This window comes from Muscardinus avellanarius (genome assembly GCF_963383645.1).
Source record: "Muscardinus avellanarius genome assembly, chromosome: 7".
Lineage (NCBI taxonomy): Eukaryota > Metazoa > Chordata > Mammalia > Rodentia > Gliridae > Muscardinus > Muscardinus avellanarius.
Genome location: NC_137793.1, coordinates 34,989,753 through 35,009,714, shown reverse-complemented (window position 1 = coordinate 35,009,714; position 19,962 = coordinate 34,989,753). Strand labels below are relative to the sequence as shown.

Sequence of the window (19,962 nt, the reverse complement as noted above, 5' to 3'; positions counted from 1 at the left end):
TTCATTTTACACTTAATCAAAATAATTGAATTAATTTTGAAATATCCTAAAATTTTCAGGAAAGAGGTGCAAGTGTAAAGACGGGAAAGGGTTTTGTGCTTGCAACTGAGATCTTATTCTAGAAACTTCTGTACATCAGACAAGTAGGAAACAATGTTCTTTTTCAACTGAGGCTAAACTTCCCAAGGAATTCTGTTAAATTATGTTGATCTGTGAGAATGCGACCATGTGGGTGATATAAAACAGTCTCCAGCAATTTACCAAATTGTTTTCTAGTTAAATTGTATTTTTAAAAGTATAAACAATCGGTTAAGTGTTTCCCCTCTGCATAATACATATATGACAAGATCAAGAAAAACTCAAATAAAAATCCAGTTAGTGGTCTGTTGAATAGTGCTATTTAAAAAATAACAAACCTACAAATTCTACCTATAGGTACTCCTATTAATAATGCTATTTGTTATGGGTTGAGTGCTGAGAGTAAGCAAGCACAGCCCCTGCCCAGGGGTTATAATAGAATCTAAACAACGAAGGAAATCTAAATTAACTACACCAGTTCGTGTGAGCCTTTGGGGATTGTGTGAGTCTATATAATCTTTTCTTCCTTTTCTCTTCATTTCCTCCCCTTTATACTTGTAGAACACCTTATATTTAAAAAGCACATTACTGTAAATTGTTTTCAGATATCTAACACAACTAGTTTACATTCAGTAATTCATATCCTAAGTTACGATATATTAACAAGTTTTTAGACTTTAGAAGTATCATTCAAGGTCCAAAAAAGTATTTTACAAAGATAATTTGAAGATAAATTGATAAATCTTTGTAATGTAACAAAATATTTTTGTTAATAAAATTATTCTCTTTTTTTCAAGAAGGATGGCTATTTAAGTGGGATAGCAAAAAGAATATAAGAAAGGCCTGTTAGTTATACACTATTTATTCACAGATATTTAACGTCTTTATTTTACCTAAAACGTTTCCTGCATTGTATTTGAGCCTTTAGAAGCAGACTTTGTTCTAAAAGTGTTCTTTAGAACTTTTTAAAAGGAATTCTTAAAGTAACTTGAAGAACACATATATTTATGTTTTATTTTTAAATGACTCTTCTATTTCAATATGTAAATATAGTATAGGATTATGCATTGCACATTTGGAAATCATGAATTTAATGTGATCTAAATTACTGTTTAGGTCAACAGAAATACATTGTTTTACCTTCATAGAATAGAATGTCACCACAAAGCATTTTGAAACAAATTTCAAAAATCTAGCAAATATAAATATGCTTCTGATATGGAAAACTCGTTTATAATCTATCTTCAAATTTATGAGTTTATTTATCCTGAGATAACATTTGAAAGGTTTTCCAGAAACAGGAAAGCATAAGTTTCTGGTTCTAATTTAAATAGTCATACGATATGTGACCTTAATGTAGTAAGAAGTATTCCGGCCAGGGTAGTTTCTTCTGTGGATCAAGTGTATTTTTGTTAAATTGTAAAAATTTAAAACAAATGTCTCTCCAAGCTGAAAAAAAAAAAAAACCTCAAGGGCATCATCAGTCATAGTTTTAAAACACATGTCCAAATAATTAACAGCTAAATCATAGTAGAAAAAAATAGGAGCTTTTCCTGAACAATTTGTGGCATTATTTAAAGTCTTTTCTTAGGAGGGAATCATTCTAGAATGACTGATTTTCTCTGTGCACTTTCACTCAGTGAACATTAATGAGTCAATTACACAAAGGTGGAAATAACGCAAAACAGAGGAGCATTGAACAACTTTAATTGCTATTTTGCATTTAAAATTATTTAGTAGATTTTTAAAAAAAATTATAAAGAATTAAATGACACAACAGAAAATATTATTGCGAGGGTATTCCTCTAGTTCTCTCTCTCTTAGGCATTCTGCACGTGCTTCTTCCTTTGATGTACTTCAAGGGTCTGTTGTACATTCAGTCATTCCCTTCTGCATACTGGCTCACATACACACACATATCAGAAGGAATTCCATTCATATTACACCATGAGTTACTTCTTTAAAGTTTTAGAATAAAATGTTTATCTCCTTCCATATCACTAGATATATAGCCATGTGATTTTAAAGTAATTGAGAATTTTTCTGTAGTATGATGAACCATAAGTTATGAAATCACTCACCAAATGGTCAACCTCTTAGGTTTTTAGAAAAACCTCTTAGGTTTTTCTTTCATCTTAGTGTCACTATAAACAATGGTGCAGTAAACATCCTTGTGGAATATTCTTAGGTGCTTGGGTCTCTCTGTCTCCAAGGTGGATTTTTTTCATGGGGCATTATAGAATCAAGTATGTGTGTCATTTCAAGTTTGGTTGAAGATTGCCAGTTCTATTCCAGAAAATATTTAGCACGCAGTCTAAGAAGCAGAAAAGGGGTGTTGCCACTTTGTACACCTTTACTTCCACTGAGTCCTATTTTACTTTGTTGGATGAAAAAATTCAACATTGAATCCTTTGAACTAATATGCATTACTCTTCCTAATGGTGAAGCTGAACAGCATTTCATAAAGAATTGTTTTCTACCTACATTTCTTCTTCCTGACTACTGGTCTTCTTTTTAAGTTAATGTATAAAAATATCATTTATATTAGGAATCCTTACTTGAAACAAGAAGATACAGAAACCTAAACTGACCAATAACAAGCAAAGAGATAAAAACAGTAATCTAATGCCTTCCATCAAAGAAAAATACAGATCTAGATGGATTCCTGCCTGAATTCCAGAAAACTTTTAGAGAAGAACTAGACCCAGTACTTCACAAGTTATTCCATGAAATCAGAAGAGATGAAATTCTTCCCAGTTCTTTCTATGTGGCCAGTATCACCATAATATCAAAACTGAATAAAGATCCCTCGAGAAAATAAAATTGCAGACCAATATCCTTGTTAAACATGGATGCAAAAATCAAAACATAATAATAACGATATACATTCAGAATCACATCAGAAAAATTGAACACCATGACCAAGCTGGTTTCATTCCTAGGGTTGACATACGTCATTTACCACATAAATAGAACTAAGGACAAAAATCACATGATCATCTCAATAGATGCTGAAAACATTTGACAAAATCCAACACCCATTCATATTTAAAACAAAACACTGCAGAAGGTAAGAATAAAAGAAACTTATCTCAACATCATTAAGATAATATGCAATAAACCCAAAGTCAACATTATATTGTATGGGGAAAAGTTGCAGGAATTCCCTTTAAAATCAGAAACAAGGATGCCTGCGATACCATTCCTTTTCAATACAGTTTTGTCCTGGAGACTCTTGCTGGAGCAAAAAAGACAAGAGAAGGGTATCAAAGGAATTTAAATAGAGAAAGAAAAACTGGTATTATCTCTATTTGCAGACAATATAATCTTATATTTAGAAGACCTAAAAAAACTTAACCAAAAGACTTTAAAGCTGATTAACAAATTCAGAAAAATAGCAGGATACAAAGTCAATCTAAAAAAATCAGTAGCTTTTCTATATGCCAACCATAAATCCACTGAGGAAGAAATCCAGAAAACAATTGCATTCACAATAACCATTTTTTTAATTTTTAAAGATACTTTGCACTAAGTCCATTTTTAAATGAATTCTATTTTTTTCTTTATGATTGTGACCTTTCTACATTGTGTCTAAAAGCTTTCAAACCCAAAGTTTTCAAATATCTCCCTAAAACAGCAATATGCTGGTGCTGGCATATCAGAGAGTTAGCAGTAGTGGCGGTGGATAAACTCTAATGACAGCAGCAGATGATTGCAAATATCTGATTAGCTTGCATACTAGTTCATTTTAGCCTTATTCTCATTGATCAAGGATAAACTTACGGAGAAAGCTGGCTGATGTAGTCATATAGGGCTGTCTGTGTGACCTAGAAACGAGCATCTCTCTCACAGAGGAAGACTTTGAGGAGCACTTACATGAAACATGTGTGGCTTTTATTCTGGATCCAGAAGAAGGATTCAAGTTCATACATGTAATTCATATGCAGGCTTCTTTCTCCACAGCCCTTCACTCAAGTTCCTTCCTAATTTCTAACAATCTCAGTAAACCATTAGGCACTATTCATAAATACCTGTGGAAACTTACTACACACCATCCCTCTTTCCAGCCAGGGAGACAAAAAAAGAAACATTTAGCCAACTGCCCTTCAGGACTGCTCTGAAGGGGCTGCGACAATTGTAATAGATCACTTGTGGTTGGTTGGTGCCAGCAAACTGCACAGAGAAAGCTGTGAGCCAGGGAAGAAATAATTCCTCTTTAATTGACCTGTCTTAGAAAACTTCCTATAAAACAACATAAAAAAATCTTGGGAGAAACTTCAGGAAGATAAGAGTAAGCATGTTCTTATTTTGAGAGGACAGTTTGTAAAAATGAGGCCATCCAGACTTGCTTAGATGTAGTCCTGTGTACACAAGTTTTATTTGGTAAGAGTATTTCCAGACAAGCTTAACTAGATTCCTTTCCCCTCCCTCCTATCCTCCCAGATTACCTTTTTCCTTTCCTCTGTAGTATATCGGGCACGTATGCCTTGAGCTTTCAGCAAATGCTTACTGAACAATTATTATAATACCATGTATCATTCCAGCATCTGAACAATAGTGGTGAGCAAGACAGGACAGTCCCTCACTTCAAGGTGTTTGTGTCTTACTGGAACAGAATGACACTTGATTCACCATAAGGAGCTCAGCTTACCTGGTCCTCTTCTGTGCCATAGTCTTGAAAGTAGAGAGCTTGTAAGTACTTGGGAGGCTGCAAAAGAAGGATGGCAGGCTTGTGACCAGCTTGAGCAACTTACTGAGAGCTTGTTTCAAATTAAAAAGTAAAAACATAGGGCTGAGGGTATAGCTCAGAGGTAGAAACAAAAAACAGAGACAGACAGACAGACAGACAGACAGACAGACAGACAGACAGAAACAGAGAGAAAGAGAAGAGAGAGGAGGAGAGAGGGGAGAATGAATTGGAAGAAAATTGAATGTTCCAAAAATTTTAGGACCTCCATTTCAACATTTTAGCCATGTCTTGTCAGGATTCCATCCGGGGTTGAGATGAGACACATGCTTGATGACCCTCTTAATTCCACAGGGCTATAGAGTATTAAGACAATTATTTGCAGTCAAACAAGACCACTCAGAGAAACTTTGTTTGCTCAGAGAAGTACTCACAATGTGTCAACCTTTAGAGCATCTAGTAAATGGGTTGGAAAATCTAATTCAAATGAAGGGCATATTTTCTCTAAAACTGGAAGAAACCACAAAATGTTTTATTTATATTACTGGTACAGAAAAATATTTCTTTACTTTGAAAATAAGATTCTGAACTTCCTAAATTACTACACCCACAGAAACTTCACGGAGGCGCTGGGCCCATTATTTTTTGGGTAGGAACTGGAGATTGAACTCAAGAGTCTTCCATCTTTAAGGTATACAATCAGCCCTTTTAACTTTTTATTTTGAAATAGGGTCCACTGAATTGCTGAGAGTGGCCTTGAACCTGTGATATTCCTTGTCTCATTAATGGGATTATAGGCATGTACCACCACACTGGGCAGTCCTCTACTGTTTGATATCTATACTTCTCATCAAGCTCTCTGCAGTCTATCAGCATTATTATTATTATTGCAATGGACAAATATTTTATCTCTTGAAATAAAAGAATTTTTAAGGGAAAATTTGGGACTTTCTTTTTTTGGTGGTATTGGGGTTCTTGGAAACCCTTCTACCTCTGGGCTACACTCCTAGACCTATTTTATATTTTTTATTTGGAAACAGGGTCTCTTAAGCCAGCGCGGCTGCCTTCGAACCTGCGCCATCCTCCTGTCTCCGCCTCCCAAGCACAGGGATTACAAGTGTGCGCCACCACGCCCAGCTTAAGGGGAAATTTATGCTTTATTTCAGATAACAAAAAAACTTGTTTTCATGGTGTTCCTTTACAGAGATAAAAGGAAAAGACACGACCAAATCAATAACTATCTATTAATTGTTGGAGGCTATGTTTGTTTACCAAGAAAAAGAACAATATTTAGAACAGCAGCTAAAACTCATTAATTTTACACAGTTCATTATTATTCATGAATTAAGTAAGAATGTGGGGGAGAAGACCACCACACTTGTATGTTCCAAGCCTTTGACACAGGTGCTCATTTATGTGGGTTTTCTAGTAATTCAGGACTGCTTTGATTTATTATATTGTTTGGGAGGGGGCATTCTAATGTTTTTCATTTGGTGTCTCATTACAGTAGCTCAGCTCATGTATTGGAAAACCTATGTGGAGGATTTGGTAATGGCACAGTACTTTCCTGACACCCAGTTACCAACTAGAGCAAAAAGCAAAATATTGGGACAGAGATGGCTACATTGCCACCAAAATCCAGTTCTCCCTTTCCCTTGATAAACTGTTGGGCTCCATTTCTTACCCAAACTTGTATGTACAGATTATATTGTCATCAGATTTTGCTAAAAGAATGTGACTGAGCATGACATGTGCCTCTTTCTGATATTTTGGAACATTTCTGGCTCTTTATATGCCCTCCCCTTCCCCAGGCTGGGAAAGGTTCTAGGAAATAGAGGAGCACTAAAGAAGGTGTGCCTGGGTTGTAAAGTGTAAGGGACAGCAGCTTCAACTGTACACAAACAGGAAATTAATTTCTACTGTGCTTCAGCCATTTTATATATTTTTTTACTGTAGTCTAGTGAATAGAAAACATATTTTTATTGTTTGGGCTACTATGTATTTGAAGTATTTGTTACTCTTCTCTCATAAATAAAATAGGGATTTAGGATTTCACTGAATTATCATAGGCAGACTCAGATCAAAATGCATTTATAACTTTCAGAAGCCCCAACCTCAGCATGTAAATTCCCATGGATATTGGATTCTTGGGTATTGGTGTTTGCTTAGAGGTAGTGCCAGTCATAAGCATTCCACCCTCCACCTTCCAGTCTGACCATGTTTTATTCTCCAAAGCAGAGTGATCTTAGTAAACTTCTGGAAGGGAGGGAGGGAGGTTCACTTCTATACCATCTTTTCATCGGGTCCTTTAGGGAGTGTCCAGTTTTTGTTTGTTTGTTTGTTTTGCTTTGTTGTTTACTCATTCAAAGGACTATAGGCTATTCCCAACTAGGTGTGGGAATTTGTTTAGAAAGTAATGATCTTCTATTATAATGGAACATTGGAACAAAAGAGCATTTTTTTTTTTTTTTTTTGGTGGTACTGGGGTTGGAACCCAGGGGCCTTCTACCTCCGGGCTACACTCCCAGACCTATTTTATATTTTTATTTGGAAACGGTCTCTTAAACCAGCTGAGGCTGGCTTTGAACCTGCGTGATCCTCCTGTCTCAGCCTCCCAAGCACAGGGATTACAAGCGTGTACCACCACACCTGGCCAAAAGGGCATTTTTTATTCTTTACTTGTTTTATTTTGTTTTCATATTTTTAAAGTTAGATAAAACAGGATGTCGTGCGCAGTGACGACTCTTACACGATCTTCCTCAAGCAGTTTTATTACCCCAGGTTCTTATACAGTTACCATTCCTCTTTAATGCTCTCTCAACGCCCTCTCAGGTAAAAACAACATCAGTCTTCTATCTCCTCCCTCATCACTCCACCAACCCTCCTCTGTGGCACTCTACGTCTCTGCTGCAGCACACACCGGTCACAATGGTGGCTTTGTGAACATGTCCGTCCCAGCTCGGAGCCCGGAGCAGTCCGCCAAGGAACCGCTCTTCCTGTCCACCAACCCTCTTAGCTCCTTCTCCCTCCTCCCGCTAGGGCATGCGCGCTTTTTAACCTTCTCCTGGGCGGGCAGGTGGTAGCACGAGGCGTTGCGTCACTAATTATCCGTAAGGCGCCTGATAGGGCTCACTGCGCAGGCTCAGGGCACCGCCAGCCTCGTGAGCCTCGTGACTTGGCTGCAAGCCCAGGCGCCATCTTGAGTCCACGCTGGCAACAAGCCTGGGTGCCACCTCGGTCCTGCCGAGTGGGCCCCAACATATCTCCCTTTTTGTTTTATTAAAATAAGGCTCGGGATCGTGCCTGTCTTAGGTTGCCGACCCTCAAGGACCATTCTTACCCGTCATTGGGAGAACAATAGCATGATTGTTTCCCTGTCTTAGGTTGAAAGGTCCCGGGGACGATCTTACCCGTCACTGACTACCGATCCAGCATACTGAGCCATACATGGGGAGATGAGCCAGCTTCAAGGGCTGCCAGAGCTTGCACCAATATGCGCTGTTGTTGCAGTGTGCGTTGTTGAGTTCGCCTGATATATCCAACCATGAAACATCATGCTACCACCAGCAAGAATGCCCAGAACGCCATGCCACCCCAGTCTTTTAAAAAAACCCAATGTTCCGTGTATTAAGTCCATTCATTGTTGTACTGCGGCGACTTCCACGCGGGTAGAATTAATTGCAGCGATGGATGCTCATAGCTCAATCATGGTGTGTTCAAATTCACGGCTCCAAGTTCCTAGAAGCGTCTTGCTTAATTGACGAAACAAATTGCCTGCATGGGAGAAATTCTGATACTGCACATACGTTATACATATAGTCCAGATAATTGAGCTTGCTGAGCCATGCCAGCAGCCACATGTGAGGATAGAGCATTTATAGTGGTTGCAATAACTGCCACGGCCACAGAGGCCACAATTACAGCAATAAGAGCAGAAATTCCAAAGTCTCCAAGGGTGCATAGAAGCATAGCAGAAAGTCAGAAAACAGGTATCAATAAAACAACCTAGACTATCATTAACCAAGGTAAAGGAAGAGGGAAAGTAGAATTCCCCAAAGATCTTAAAGAAAACAACTCATCTCTACGGTACCGAGCAGCAGTTTCTTCCTTAGGAAACTTAACACAGAGCATATCTTCTAACATATATGCAAAAAACAAAAAACTTATTTTTTGACCCATTGTATATTTTTATAACTCTTACGTTAGGAACTAATCTTCTGACCTATCCTTTATTACTATTTACACATTAGGCGCCTTCATTTTCTATCTTAGTTTCTTTCTTCATTTTCTAAGTTTTTTTTTTTTCCAACTAACCTCAGGTGTCTTCCATCTATGGTGGCGGATTAGGAGAGGGAGGGGGAGGAGCGGAAGGTTTAGGGCGTTTCATTTTTTCTATGAATTCTAACAGAGCTTCTTCCTTCTTAGAAATCTCTTTCGCTTTCAAATTTTCTAAAATGGCTGCTTTCACTTTAGTAACCTTAGACCTTTTCGTCGCAACACCTGCGAACCTTCACAGCGCTGTCCCTCGCTTATCCGCGAGCCTCGCTTATCCGCGAGCCTTATTTACTAAATATACTCCTTAATGGAGCCCCCTTTGATCGGGGAAAATACAGCGCTGTCCCTCGTTTTTCCGCGAGCCTCGCTTATCCGCGAGCCTTATTTACTAAATATCCTCCTTAATGGAGCCTCCTTTGATCGGGGAAAACACTAAAAAATATCCTCCTTAATGGAGCCTCCTCCTCCCTTTTCGGAGTCAAAGGAGTACTTACCAGCCGGCTGCCCGGGACTGCCGAGGTTCTGATCAAAGCGAAGTTCCCCGTACGGGCCACCATTTGTCGTGCGCAGTGACGACTCTTACACGATCTTCCTCAAGCAGTTTTATTACCCCAGGTTCTTATACAGTTACCATTCCTCTTTAATGCTCTCTCAACGCCCTCTCAGGTAAAAACAACATCAGTCTTCTATCTCCTCCCTCATCACTCCACCAACCCTCCTCTGTGGCACTCTACGTCTCTGCTGCAGCACACACCGGTCACAATGGTGGCTTTGTGAACATGTCCGTCCCAGCTCGGAGCCCGGAGCAGTCCGCCAAGGAACCGCTCTTCCTGTCCACCAACCCTCTTAGCTCCTTCTCCCTCCTCCCGCTAGGGCATGCGCGCTTTTTAACCTTCTCCTGGGCGGGCAGGTGGTAGCACGAGGCGTTGCGTCACTAATTATCCGTAAGGCGCCTGATAGGGCTCACTGCGCAGGCTCAGGGCACCGCCAGCCTCGTGAGCCTCGTGACTTGGCTGCAAGCCCAGGCGCCATCTTGAGTCCACGCTGGCAACAAGCCTGGGTGCCACCTCGGTCCTGCCGAGTGGGCCCCAACAACAGGATCTAAGACGCTACCTATTAATTTCATTTCTGACAATCCTGAAACCTTTGTGAATCAGACCATCTAGATTGCCTTCCTAGTAACTAAAGTCTACTTCACCTCTGAGCCTGTGCTCTGTGGCATCCAGGATGCTAATGACACCAGTGGAGTCAGTGAGACCTTCAATAACACCGCATGTCAGCATCTTCAGCCTTGAAAAATAGACACCAGTGTACTTGTAAAATGGTGATGTGCGTCTCATCGATTTGCTTCTTTAGGTCTTGGAGAAAGCATTACTTCTTTGGATTCTAGAGAGACATACATTTTTAATGATTTATTCTCTATCCTGACTTTGGATTTTTTTCTTCACTAATACATCAACCATGTTTTGGACTGAGTGGAGGTTAGAGATTGTTTAGTCCACTCATTGAGAGCCCCTGGTTTTCAGAACATACTTTGAGCTAAGAATTTGGGAATGTGGACCTGTCCTTGGCTTTGTATAAGACTATTCGAAGCAAGGGCACTGCCTCCCAAGTTTTATATTTCACGTAACAATTACATGTTCATAGAAAATTCTGTTTTCAGTTTGTATCTCATTCCAGGAAACCGTAGACAATAATTTAAAGAAAATCTTTGTTATGTATCATGGACTGACTGATTTCTACTGATGAATCCAACAGAAAGTTCATTGCCTACAACCTCAACTATTCACAAGTCTTTGGAGTTTTCTGAGGTCCTTTTGACCACAACCTGCGCCCTGATACCAATTTAAGTTGCAGTTCTGCTTCTAGCCACAGAACTGAATTCTGTTTGTTCTTAATAGAATTTAATGAAGTGATGTCATTGTGTAGACTAAATAATTGTTGAAAAGGCTAGAAAACCATACAGAAACCACAGGAAGCTGTCATTATAGCCAAGGCCCTACCATTGGAAGTGAGTTTGTATGCTTGTGGGCTCAGGGGACTGAACAAACCACAGCCACCACCCTCCCCACAGTCCCTGCACGCTTCTGTGGAAAGGAGACAGAAAGCACTACTCTTTCTTTGTGCTACTTGTTGGATTTGCTGGCTGTGGACATTCTATAAGCTAACCTTAGATCCTGAGTCTGCATCCTAGTGAATACATAAAAAAATAACCTGGATTTTTCTGCAACTTTAGAGGAAATCGATGCTGCCCCGCCCAGCCAGCTCAGCAAGATTCTCAACTGTGGGATTTCCTTGAAACTGGAGGGGGAGCCAAACATAGTCAGTGCAAACCCAGACAAAACAAATGCCCACAACATCTCATTGATTTGAAATTCCATTAATTGCCTGCTAATCATTATCTTCCCTTCTCCAGTCAACAAATAATGGGAGTAGTTTTAAACTATTTTGTTGTTGTTCCTCATGGTGTCCTTACTGTCTCAGAATAATTCCCCAAACATTTTTTACTTGTTTTTGTTCTCTGTCTCTCTCACATTCACATATTTTGGAATACTTAATCACCAAACCATAAGCATAAAAGTTAAACCTTAGTCTTATTCAGAAACATGAAAGGTCAACCTTTATTTTATTTGAGTCTTTCTACCTCCTTTGGAAGGATGATAACATGGAAGTGGATGATACTTTCTTGGTTTTGTTTGTCTAATTATCCAATAAATATTCTTCAGTATTTAGCAAGCTGAGCCATCCCCTCTATGACCTGACACTAACAATGATGTTGAAATTAAGCATAACACTAACTGGGAGAGAGGATAACAACTTACATAACGAAAGAATCTGAGGCTTTATATCAGAACAGTGATTCTAGTCTTCAGGAAATAGCAATGACAGTAATCACTGATATTCAGTAGGACACTGCTCAAAGCAATGAAATAGAGAAGTCCAAGTAGGAAGCACTTGGCCCTGGAGTATTTCTTAATGTTGGAATTAGAGACCCAGAAGATCCGTGTGAATGGGTAAATTTTCAATGGCAAAGAAATACCTATATATCAGACCTAAATGGTATGTGAGAAGGCCTAAAGTATGGTCTTAATTTTTTTTAAAGGTGAAGAACATTATCATAATTTACTCTATTGGTTAGATTAATAATTTACTCTATTGGTTAGATTAAAAATTTTAACCCTAACTTTGTTGCTATTGCAAGAATCTTAAAAATATCTATATAGGGAGAACCAATGCATGCATTGAGTTTTATATGTAACTCAAACAAATCTTAGATATATCATATCCTATGCCACTCATAGAAGTCCTACATGCTCTATCCTTCCCAAAATAAATACAATTCTTATATGGTTAAAACATTGAAAATATATAGAAAACACAAAACCTTGTAATGATTTTTATTTATTCATCTTTCCAAAGATTTCATATACTATTTTTGTTCTTACCAATTACATTATTTTCTTCTAAGAAAATAGCTTTTGGTACCATAAGAATTTAAAATACCAGCTTTAATCTTATTAAGCAATTACTTGGTCCACATGTGGAGAAGGGGCACTTATAATGTACCTTAAAAAATGACAAAGGGAAGGGAGGGAGAACTAGCTGTGTGTGTTTATGTTTCAATTGTGTCTATCCTATATTATTAAACCAATGTTTGTTAATATGTTTTTCTTTTAACATAGTCTGGGAGGCACAGAACTAATAGTGATTAGTACTAAGGAGTAGAATTGTGGGGTTATTGGAGGGATTCAGATGAGTCAGGTATTGATCCATGGAAAAATATGAATAGAAATACCAAGTTTTATGATTGCATAGACCAGTAAGACCTAACATGGTACTTATGATGCTCCCCAAAGGAAAGTCAGGCAAGATATAAGTAGAAGTCATTTAAGCTAATGCACAGGATGGGACCTAACATATTCCAGATAGACAGAAGGACATGTGTAGTCCTAAAGCAGGAGAAATCATGGAAGGTTATCAGAATTTAAAGACATTCAAAAGGGAAGAGCAGACTGTGATGGGATTGGAGATGTGAATGTACTTGGATCACACAGGGCCTTTAGGTTTTATTAAGGAATTTGAATTTTGTCTTAAAAGCATTAGAAAGCTATCAAAGGACTTTGATCACAGGATATTATTTTCATTGTAAACGATCACTCTACACTGCCAGCCTTTTAAATTTTATTTTGAAACAGAATTTCACTCAGATGCTGAGGACCTCACTCAGTTGCTAAGGCTGGCCTCCAATTTGAGATCTTTCTTTCTCAGCCTCTCAAGTACTGAGATTACGCTTTTCACCACCACCACACCCTGCAAGCTGATGCTCTAATACAATACATTTTTTGTAGCCTTTGGGACAGATAAGCATAGTTTGCATGTGAAAGGAATGTAAACAATTTATGGCCAGGGAGACAAAAACAGTGATGATTTTAAAAATATATATTCACCAATTTTTTGTCTCTCTGAGTGTGAGCTGGACCAAATGACTTCATCTGTACATGGAGAATATGGCAGAAACGACGACATGTCACCTTTGGGATTATAAAAGACCATGGCTTCTATCTGCAGTGGTCTCGTTCTCAGATCACTTGCCAAGGTTCCCAAACTAATTTGGTTTAGTCAACACTTTTCAGAGGAAAATAAAAAGAAGAAAAAGAAAAAAAGCAGTGCCCCCTGGGAATCTATGTTCTTTTAGGGAATAAACAGATTCTTTGTGTGTGTGAATGTGTTACTGGGAATTGAACCCATGGGTAATCTACCTGTGATTTACACCTTAACCCTTTTTATTTTGAAATAGAGTCTAAGTTATTGCAGACTGTCTTCCAACTTGCTAATCTTCCTATCTCAGTCTTGCAAGTACTTTCAGGTGTGGATCACCAAACCCGATTTATGTTATCTAAGTTTCCTTCCAGCACCCCCAGGGGGCAGTATGGTTCACATTGGAACCCTATGTGAGGAGCACAGGCAATGAACAGCCTATGCAGTAGCTCATGTAGCTGGTTACTGAACTTCCTGCCAACAGCCACTTGAGTCTGAAAGCAGAACTTCTGTCTCTGGTTAAGATTTATTTTTCTTTTAGCTACTGGGAATTGAACCCAGAGGCATTCTACCTCTGAGGTACAACTCCAACTCATTTTTATATTTTATTTAAAACAAGGTCTTGCTAAGTGGCTGAGAGTCCCACTAAGTTGCTGAGGCTGGCCTGGAATCTGTGATCTTCGTGTCTCTGTCTCAAGTGAAGGGATTATAGGCGTGGAACCACTGCACCTGGCTCCAGTTAAAATTTCTGAAGCTTAACTACAACCAGTTAGAGATTCTGCGTCAGAAATTCCCAGTTTAGCTATTCCTGCATTCTTAACCCTCAAAAACTATGTGAGGTGCTAAATGGTTGTTGTTTTAAACTACTAAGCTTGTTATGCAGCAGTAGTTAACTGATACACTCTCTGTACAGCTTCTTTCTCTCTGGCAATCTGTAAACTCTGCCACCTGTGCTCTCAACTCAGCTTGCTTTCTGAACCCTCTTTGGTCTTCCCTCTCTGTGCTGAGGGTCATAATCCTAGTTTTCTTGTTTTCCAACATCTAAAAACCATTGTTTTCTACATTTTGTCTTGTTTTCTGATTTCTTCAGGTAAAAGTTAAAATATGATCCTTGTTATTCCATCACAGCCACCCAGAACTAGCTCAAGTCTTGATCTCAATTTAGATGTGGGTTTCACCAGGAGCTGATATCCTCATACAACCAGTGAAAGGGTTCTTTGTATTTTATCATTATTTTAAGTTCTTTTTGAGGCGTTGAGGGTTTTAAGAGTAGCTTTGGGTTGTAAGAGGCTCAGTGTCAAGGAGTGAAGAGAATAAGGAAGGGCTGGGGCCTTCAAAGCCCCCCTTTCTATGCAGAGCAGCCTGGTTTACAAAATGCAACATGTGAACACCTGTGCCTAAGAGCAGTTGGTTCGGCTCACTTTGAGGCTTTATGCTAGCCCACCTGGTGACATTTGTAGTGATCTGTCTTAACCAACATAGTTTTTCTAGCTGCCCTCCTCTTTCCTCCAAGGTTGGTAATACACACATGAAACAGTCCTGACTTTTTGCCAGCTTCACCACACAGACTTCACTCAATCCCAGGCTAGCTAGTTCATTACTTGCCATGCATAGGACACACTCAAAAACATGTTAATGACGCTCTGATTTGCACAGCTAAATCTCCTCTACTTACAGCACATTTGCCATACACTATTTCACTCTTAGACTTCTGATCTCCAGAACAATAATGCTGATAGCATCTTATCGGTGCAGAGAGCAGTACTATAACTCTGGAACTGGAATAAAGTATAATCAAGAAATCAATTTCTATCGCTTTCTAAGGTAGCTTGAAGATTTTCTTGAGACTTTGCATACCTATTCAGTGCAAATCATTGAATCTGGCAGAGGTGATGTGAAAAAAAAGTAAAAGGAATCACTTTTACTATTTAAAAAGTTGATAATCTAGGAGAAAGAAGTACCCAAGTCATTTCAACCCAAAAGATTTCTAAAATGATTTGAAATATATAAATAAATTGTAACAATATTTTCAATGGAAGATAAAGCAGAGTTAGCAGGGAATTAGGTAAATTCTTCTATAACCATCAACACTTCCTCCATGAAGGGTTGGTAGGGACTGTTTATTCATAGAGATAAAGAAAAAAAAAGACTAGGAACTTACACTGGCAGTATGTAGTTTTGTATATATTTAACTTAATTGTACAGCTCATTTATTTTTAAGAAACCATGAGTGTATTCCAATAAATACACATAATTTTATATACATTTTGTCTATAGTTTTACTCCTGGTTTAAATATATTTGACAAACATCTAACTAAAGACATTTCTCAGATGTTTTATTGAAATTAAATTTCAAGTTTAATGGTTTGTTACACTTCTTTAAAATGAACTGTTTCTGTTTTTTGCTTAGTTTTAAGTCTTTATAATTGAGTCACGTTAAAAAAAAAAAAAGGCAGGTAGTTTCTTAAGTAAATTAGACATTCCTTGAGTCCATGGATACTCACTCCTTTGTCAATCCGGTCACAGAAGTTTTACAAGGCAAGGTTTGGAGACAGAACATTCTTGACAAACTCACCTATAGTGTCTTCATGTTTGTTTTTAAAGTCTGGACAACTAAAAAAAAAAGTATTCTAGGACCCAGCTTGTTTAAACAATGGCTTTCCTTTGAAATAAGATCATCTGGCTCCCTTAAAGGCACAGTAGTCACCTTTGACACCAGGAACAGAAGGTAAAATAACAAAGGATGTGGGCAACCCACCTCCCTGCTGGGATTTTTTTTTAGGAACACTGATTTGCATTAACTCTCATTTCTAAGTATCTGGCCCGACAGAGAGGATGCAAGTGATAGGTTAGAGCAAGAACCTTTGGGTTTGAAATGAAAAGTTTGATGTGGCTGAGGAAGAGCTGTGGAGCTGTAACAAAGGAAGTCCTAGAAATATTTGGGGTTTAATTGTCCCCAAGATGACAAAAATAGCACCAAAAAAAGTGTTTTTATGTACAAAATAAAGTACAAAGAGGAAAACAATCTCACCTGGCCAGACATCGTTAGAATACAACATTTAAAGTTGGTTTCCTTAATCTTACTAAGAACAGAGAGAGAAAAAAAGAGAAAGTGATGGGAGTGATAGCACTGAAGACTGAGGTGCATTAACTTTCATTTCCAGGTGTCTGGCCTAGTGGAGAGAATGCAAATGGTAGATCCAGGTGGGTTGAAAAGGTGGGATAAGGGCTCTGAAGTGTCAGAGTGTCTACTGTCCTGGAGATCTCTGAAGCACACTCCCTTATGAATTACATTATCTCTAGACAAGTCAGAGATACAAAGATGGTAAGAGAAATCCAAAGCCAAAGCCTTTGGTAAAGGAGGCTGCAGCGCTGTGCTCAGGTCTGAGCTAAGGTTTGCTTTGTGTAGCTTGCAGATGGGGGTGGGGGTGGACAAAAGGAGGAGCCAATGTAAGAGGTGGGGGCGGTGGGAGAGCCCAGCACTCCTACCTGCCCACTTGGGCAGGGGTGTAGGGGAGAAGGTGGAGATGCAAATCGTGTCTTTCAGAATGGCCAATCAGGAGTCAGGTGAGGGAATTTGGGTCCCAGTGCCACCCCTGCCCCTGCGTGTGGGCACGTGTGCTGCTTTGTCCCTCAACGTCACGCTCGGGGGGCACCCCTGGGTGTTTCATTCCTGTCGGATCTGCTTGATTCTTCTTTCAACCCACTTTGGGAGTCGTGTCGCCCCTACCCCCTCCCCCAGCCCCGGCCACCCGCTCGGGCGCGGGTGCGGGCTAGAGCCTTCAGCCTGGCGTCCCGAGCGAGGAGCGTGCGGAGCTTGGCTCGCCAAGTTGCTGAGACCCGGGCACCAGGCTGGGCCGGGACAGCACGGCGCTCCTGGCCGCGCGGGCAGCTCTCCGCGGGTCGAGAGGCAGCACTGCCCACCCAGCGCCTCCGGCCTGTCCTGTGGGGCTTCGGCTCCAGCCCAGTCGGCCTCAGAAACTCCTGCAACGTCCAGAACACAGAAAATAGACTCATCACCTAATTCGCCAGGGAGCCGGGGCGCTGCGGGGCCGCGGCGCTGCCTCCCCCCGCTCCTCCCCCACCCACCCCGTCAGTGCTCTGGCGGCCTCCGGGAGTCACACAGCCTACCCCCAGCCCCCCCACCCCAGGCAGACAAAGGGCCCGGGCAAATTCACCGCCCGGCCTCCCAGCGCTCCGGGGAGGCGGCTGCGCCCGCGGCGGATCGCGCAGGAGCGTGCGCGGGGCTAGAAGCGCGGCCGCGCCAGCGGGGTCTGGGGAAGACGGCGAGATGCGCCTGATTCACACCAGCAGCTGCTTGCTTCTTTACCGGCTGGGGTTCCTGGCCAATGCGATCGTTTCAGGTAAGGACTCTGGTGACTCTCCAGCTCTCCTTGCAACTTCCCCAGCGGAGGCGAGGCGCGCCCGGGGAAGCGGGGCTGGTGCAGAAGGAGCTTAGCGGGTGGCTGCGCCCAGGAGCGTGCGGCTGCGGCTGAGCAGGCCAGCTCCGCAGAGGGGCGCACCTCTCTCCGGCCTCTATTTAGCCAGCCGTGGAATGGTCGGTTTCAAAGGTTTGCAAAGGTACACCCACAGCACCCGAGGGAAAACTGGAAGGTAGGCTCTGGCGTCTACTTTAGAAATCGCCGGAGTGTACCGGACTCTTTGCACTGGTTTTTGTCAACTAACAGGGGTCACCAAACTTTGCTGCCCCACTTCCTCCCTCACCCCCACCCCACCCCCCATCGCACTTTTATTCTGAAAAAAAAAAAAAAAATGCTAGAATCTGTAATCTGATCGCAAGGCTTCCGAGGTTGCAAAACATTTCAGGGGCCAGGCGGGTGGTCTCCTTTGCATTTAAGTAAGCGCCTGCTATCTTCACGGAGTGGGAGTCTGGGAATGCTTAGGCTACTGGAACCGCAGCGCTTTAAGCCCGGCACTTCTGTCTGCCCTGCCTGCAGGACTGCAGTTCGCCGCGGACCCCGAGGAGTGGGAAGTCGTGTTTCCCGCACTCTGGCGCCGGGAGCCGGCGGACGCGGCGGGCGGCAGCGGGGGCAGCGCGGACCCGAGCTGGGTGCGCGGCGCGGGCGGCGGCGGCGCAGCCCGGGCTCCGGCTGCAGGCAGCTCCCGCGAGGTGCGCTCCGTGGCTCCCGCGCCGCTGGCGGAGCCCGCCGAGAGCCAATCCGAGTCCGGGTTCCCGCCTCCACCACCGCCCGGGGCCGAGGAGGACGAGGAGCTGGAGTCGCAGGAGCTGCCGCGGGGACCCGGCGGTGCTGCTGCGCTGCCCCCGGGCGCCCCGGCCTCGTGGCAGCCGCCGCCGACCCCGCAGCCGCCCCCGGCCCCGCCCCCGGCCCTGCAGGCTGAACCCGACGGCGAGGAGGTGCTGCTGAGGATCCCGGCCTTCTCCCGGAACCTGTACCTGCTGCTCCGCCGAGACGGCCGCTTCTTGGCGCCGCGCTTCGTGGTGGAGCAGCGGCCGACGCCCGGCCCCGGCCCCACGGGGGCAGCATCCGCCACGCGCCCTCCCGCGCCGCCCGACGCCGCCTGCTTCTACACCGGGGCGGCGCTGCAGCATCCCGGCTCGCTGGCCTCCTTCAGCACCTGCGGAGGTGGCCTGGTAAGCGCCAGCCTTCCGGGGCTCCCCAGATCCCCTGCTGCTCCTCCTCCCCTCTCCCCACACCGGGCTGATTTGCATGGACCTCCCCTCCCAGAGTGTCCCTTAAGGAACTTCTTTCAGAACACCACCACCCAGGTATCTACCCGGGTTGCCTCCAATGGAATATCTCCAAGGTAGACCAGTGAATCAGAAGTCTTACTGGGTTCATAAATGGCCTCCTTCGAGATGTTTATAAATTTCCATCTGCCTCCTTGATACTTCTCGACCCTGGTGGTTCAACTTCTTCTGTTCTCCTGATTTTCTAAAATAAGCCCACCACGTGGTGTCTCTTAGCAGATTGAAATCAACCGATCTGCCGACTGCTAAATCTTTTTTATGGTTGCTCCCCACTCTCCCTCCCCCAGTTTCTCATCTATTGTCTTATAGGGTTTTCTTTTTTCATGCCCTACTTCAAAGGTGTCAGAACAGTTCTGTAGATAATTGCCTTCTGACAGCTGTATACATTTAAATGCATCCACAGGCATGCTAGGCACCTGTTCCCTGCCTCTGTCAAGGACAAGAGTAGGGGAGGGTCATCTGAAAGGCTGGGGTTGTTCACTAATGGACGTGGATGGCACTGGAATCCAGTCAGTATCCAAAGGGTTAGGGTTCTTCAAGGTAACATTTTCTTTTCTAAGAGTGACATTTTATTGGGCAATAGTTCCATTTTTCCCCCCTCTCTTTGCACTCCATATCGGAAAGTAGCAAGGCTGGAAGCCTTATTAAGAA

General features: G+C 42.1%; 1 protein-coding gene across 1 annotated transcript in view; it reads left to right on the top strand.

Moving 5' to 3' along the window:
- Window positions 1–17,871: 17,871 nt before the first annotated feature.
- Window positions 17,872–19,962, top strand: part of ADAMTS19 (ADAM metallopeptidase with thrombospondin type 1 motif 19) — a gene marked incomplete at both ends in the record, with an annotated part of 271,867 nt that continues 269,776 nt past the window's right edge. Inside the window, 2 exons of the mRNA XM_080698493.1 lie at window positions 17,872–17,944; window positions 18,539–19,194. Of these exons, the coding sequence (XP_080554619.1) occupies window positions 17,872–17,944; window positions 18,539–19,194 (729 nt within the window). The remainder of the gene's footprint in view (window positions 17,945–18,538; window positions 19,195–19,962) is intronic.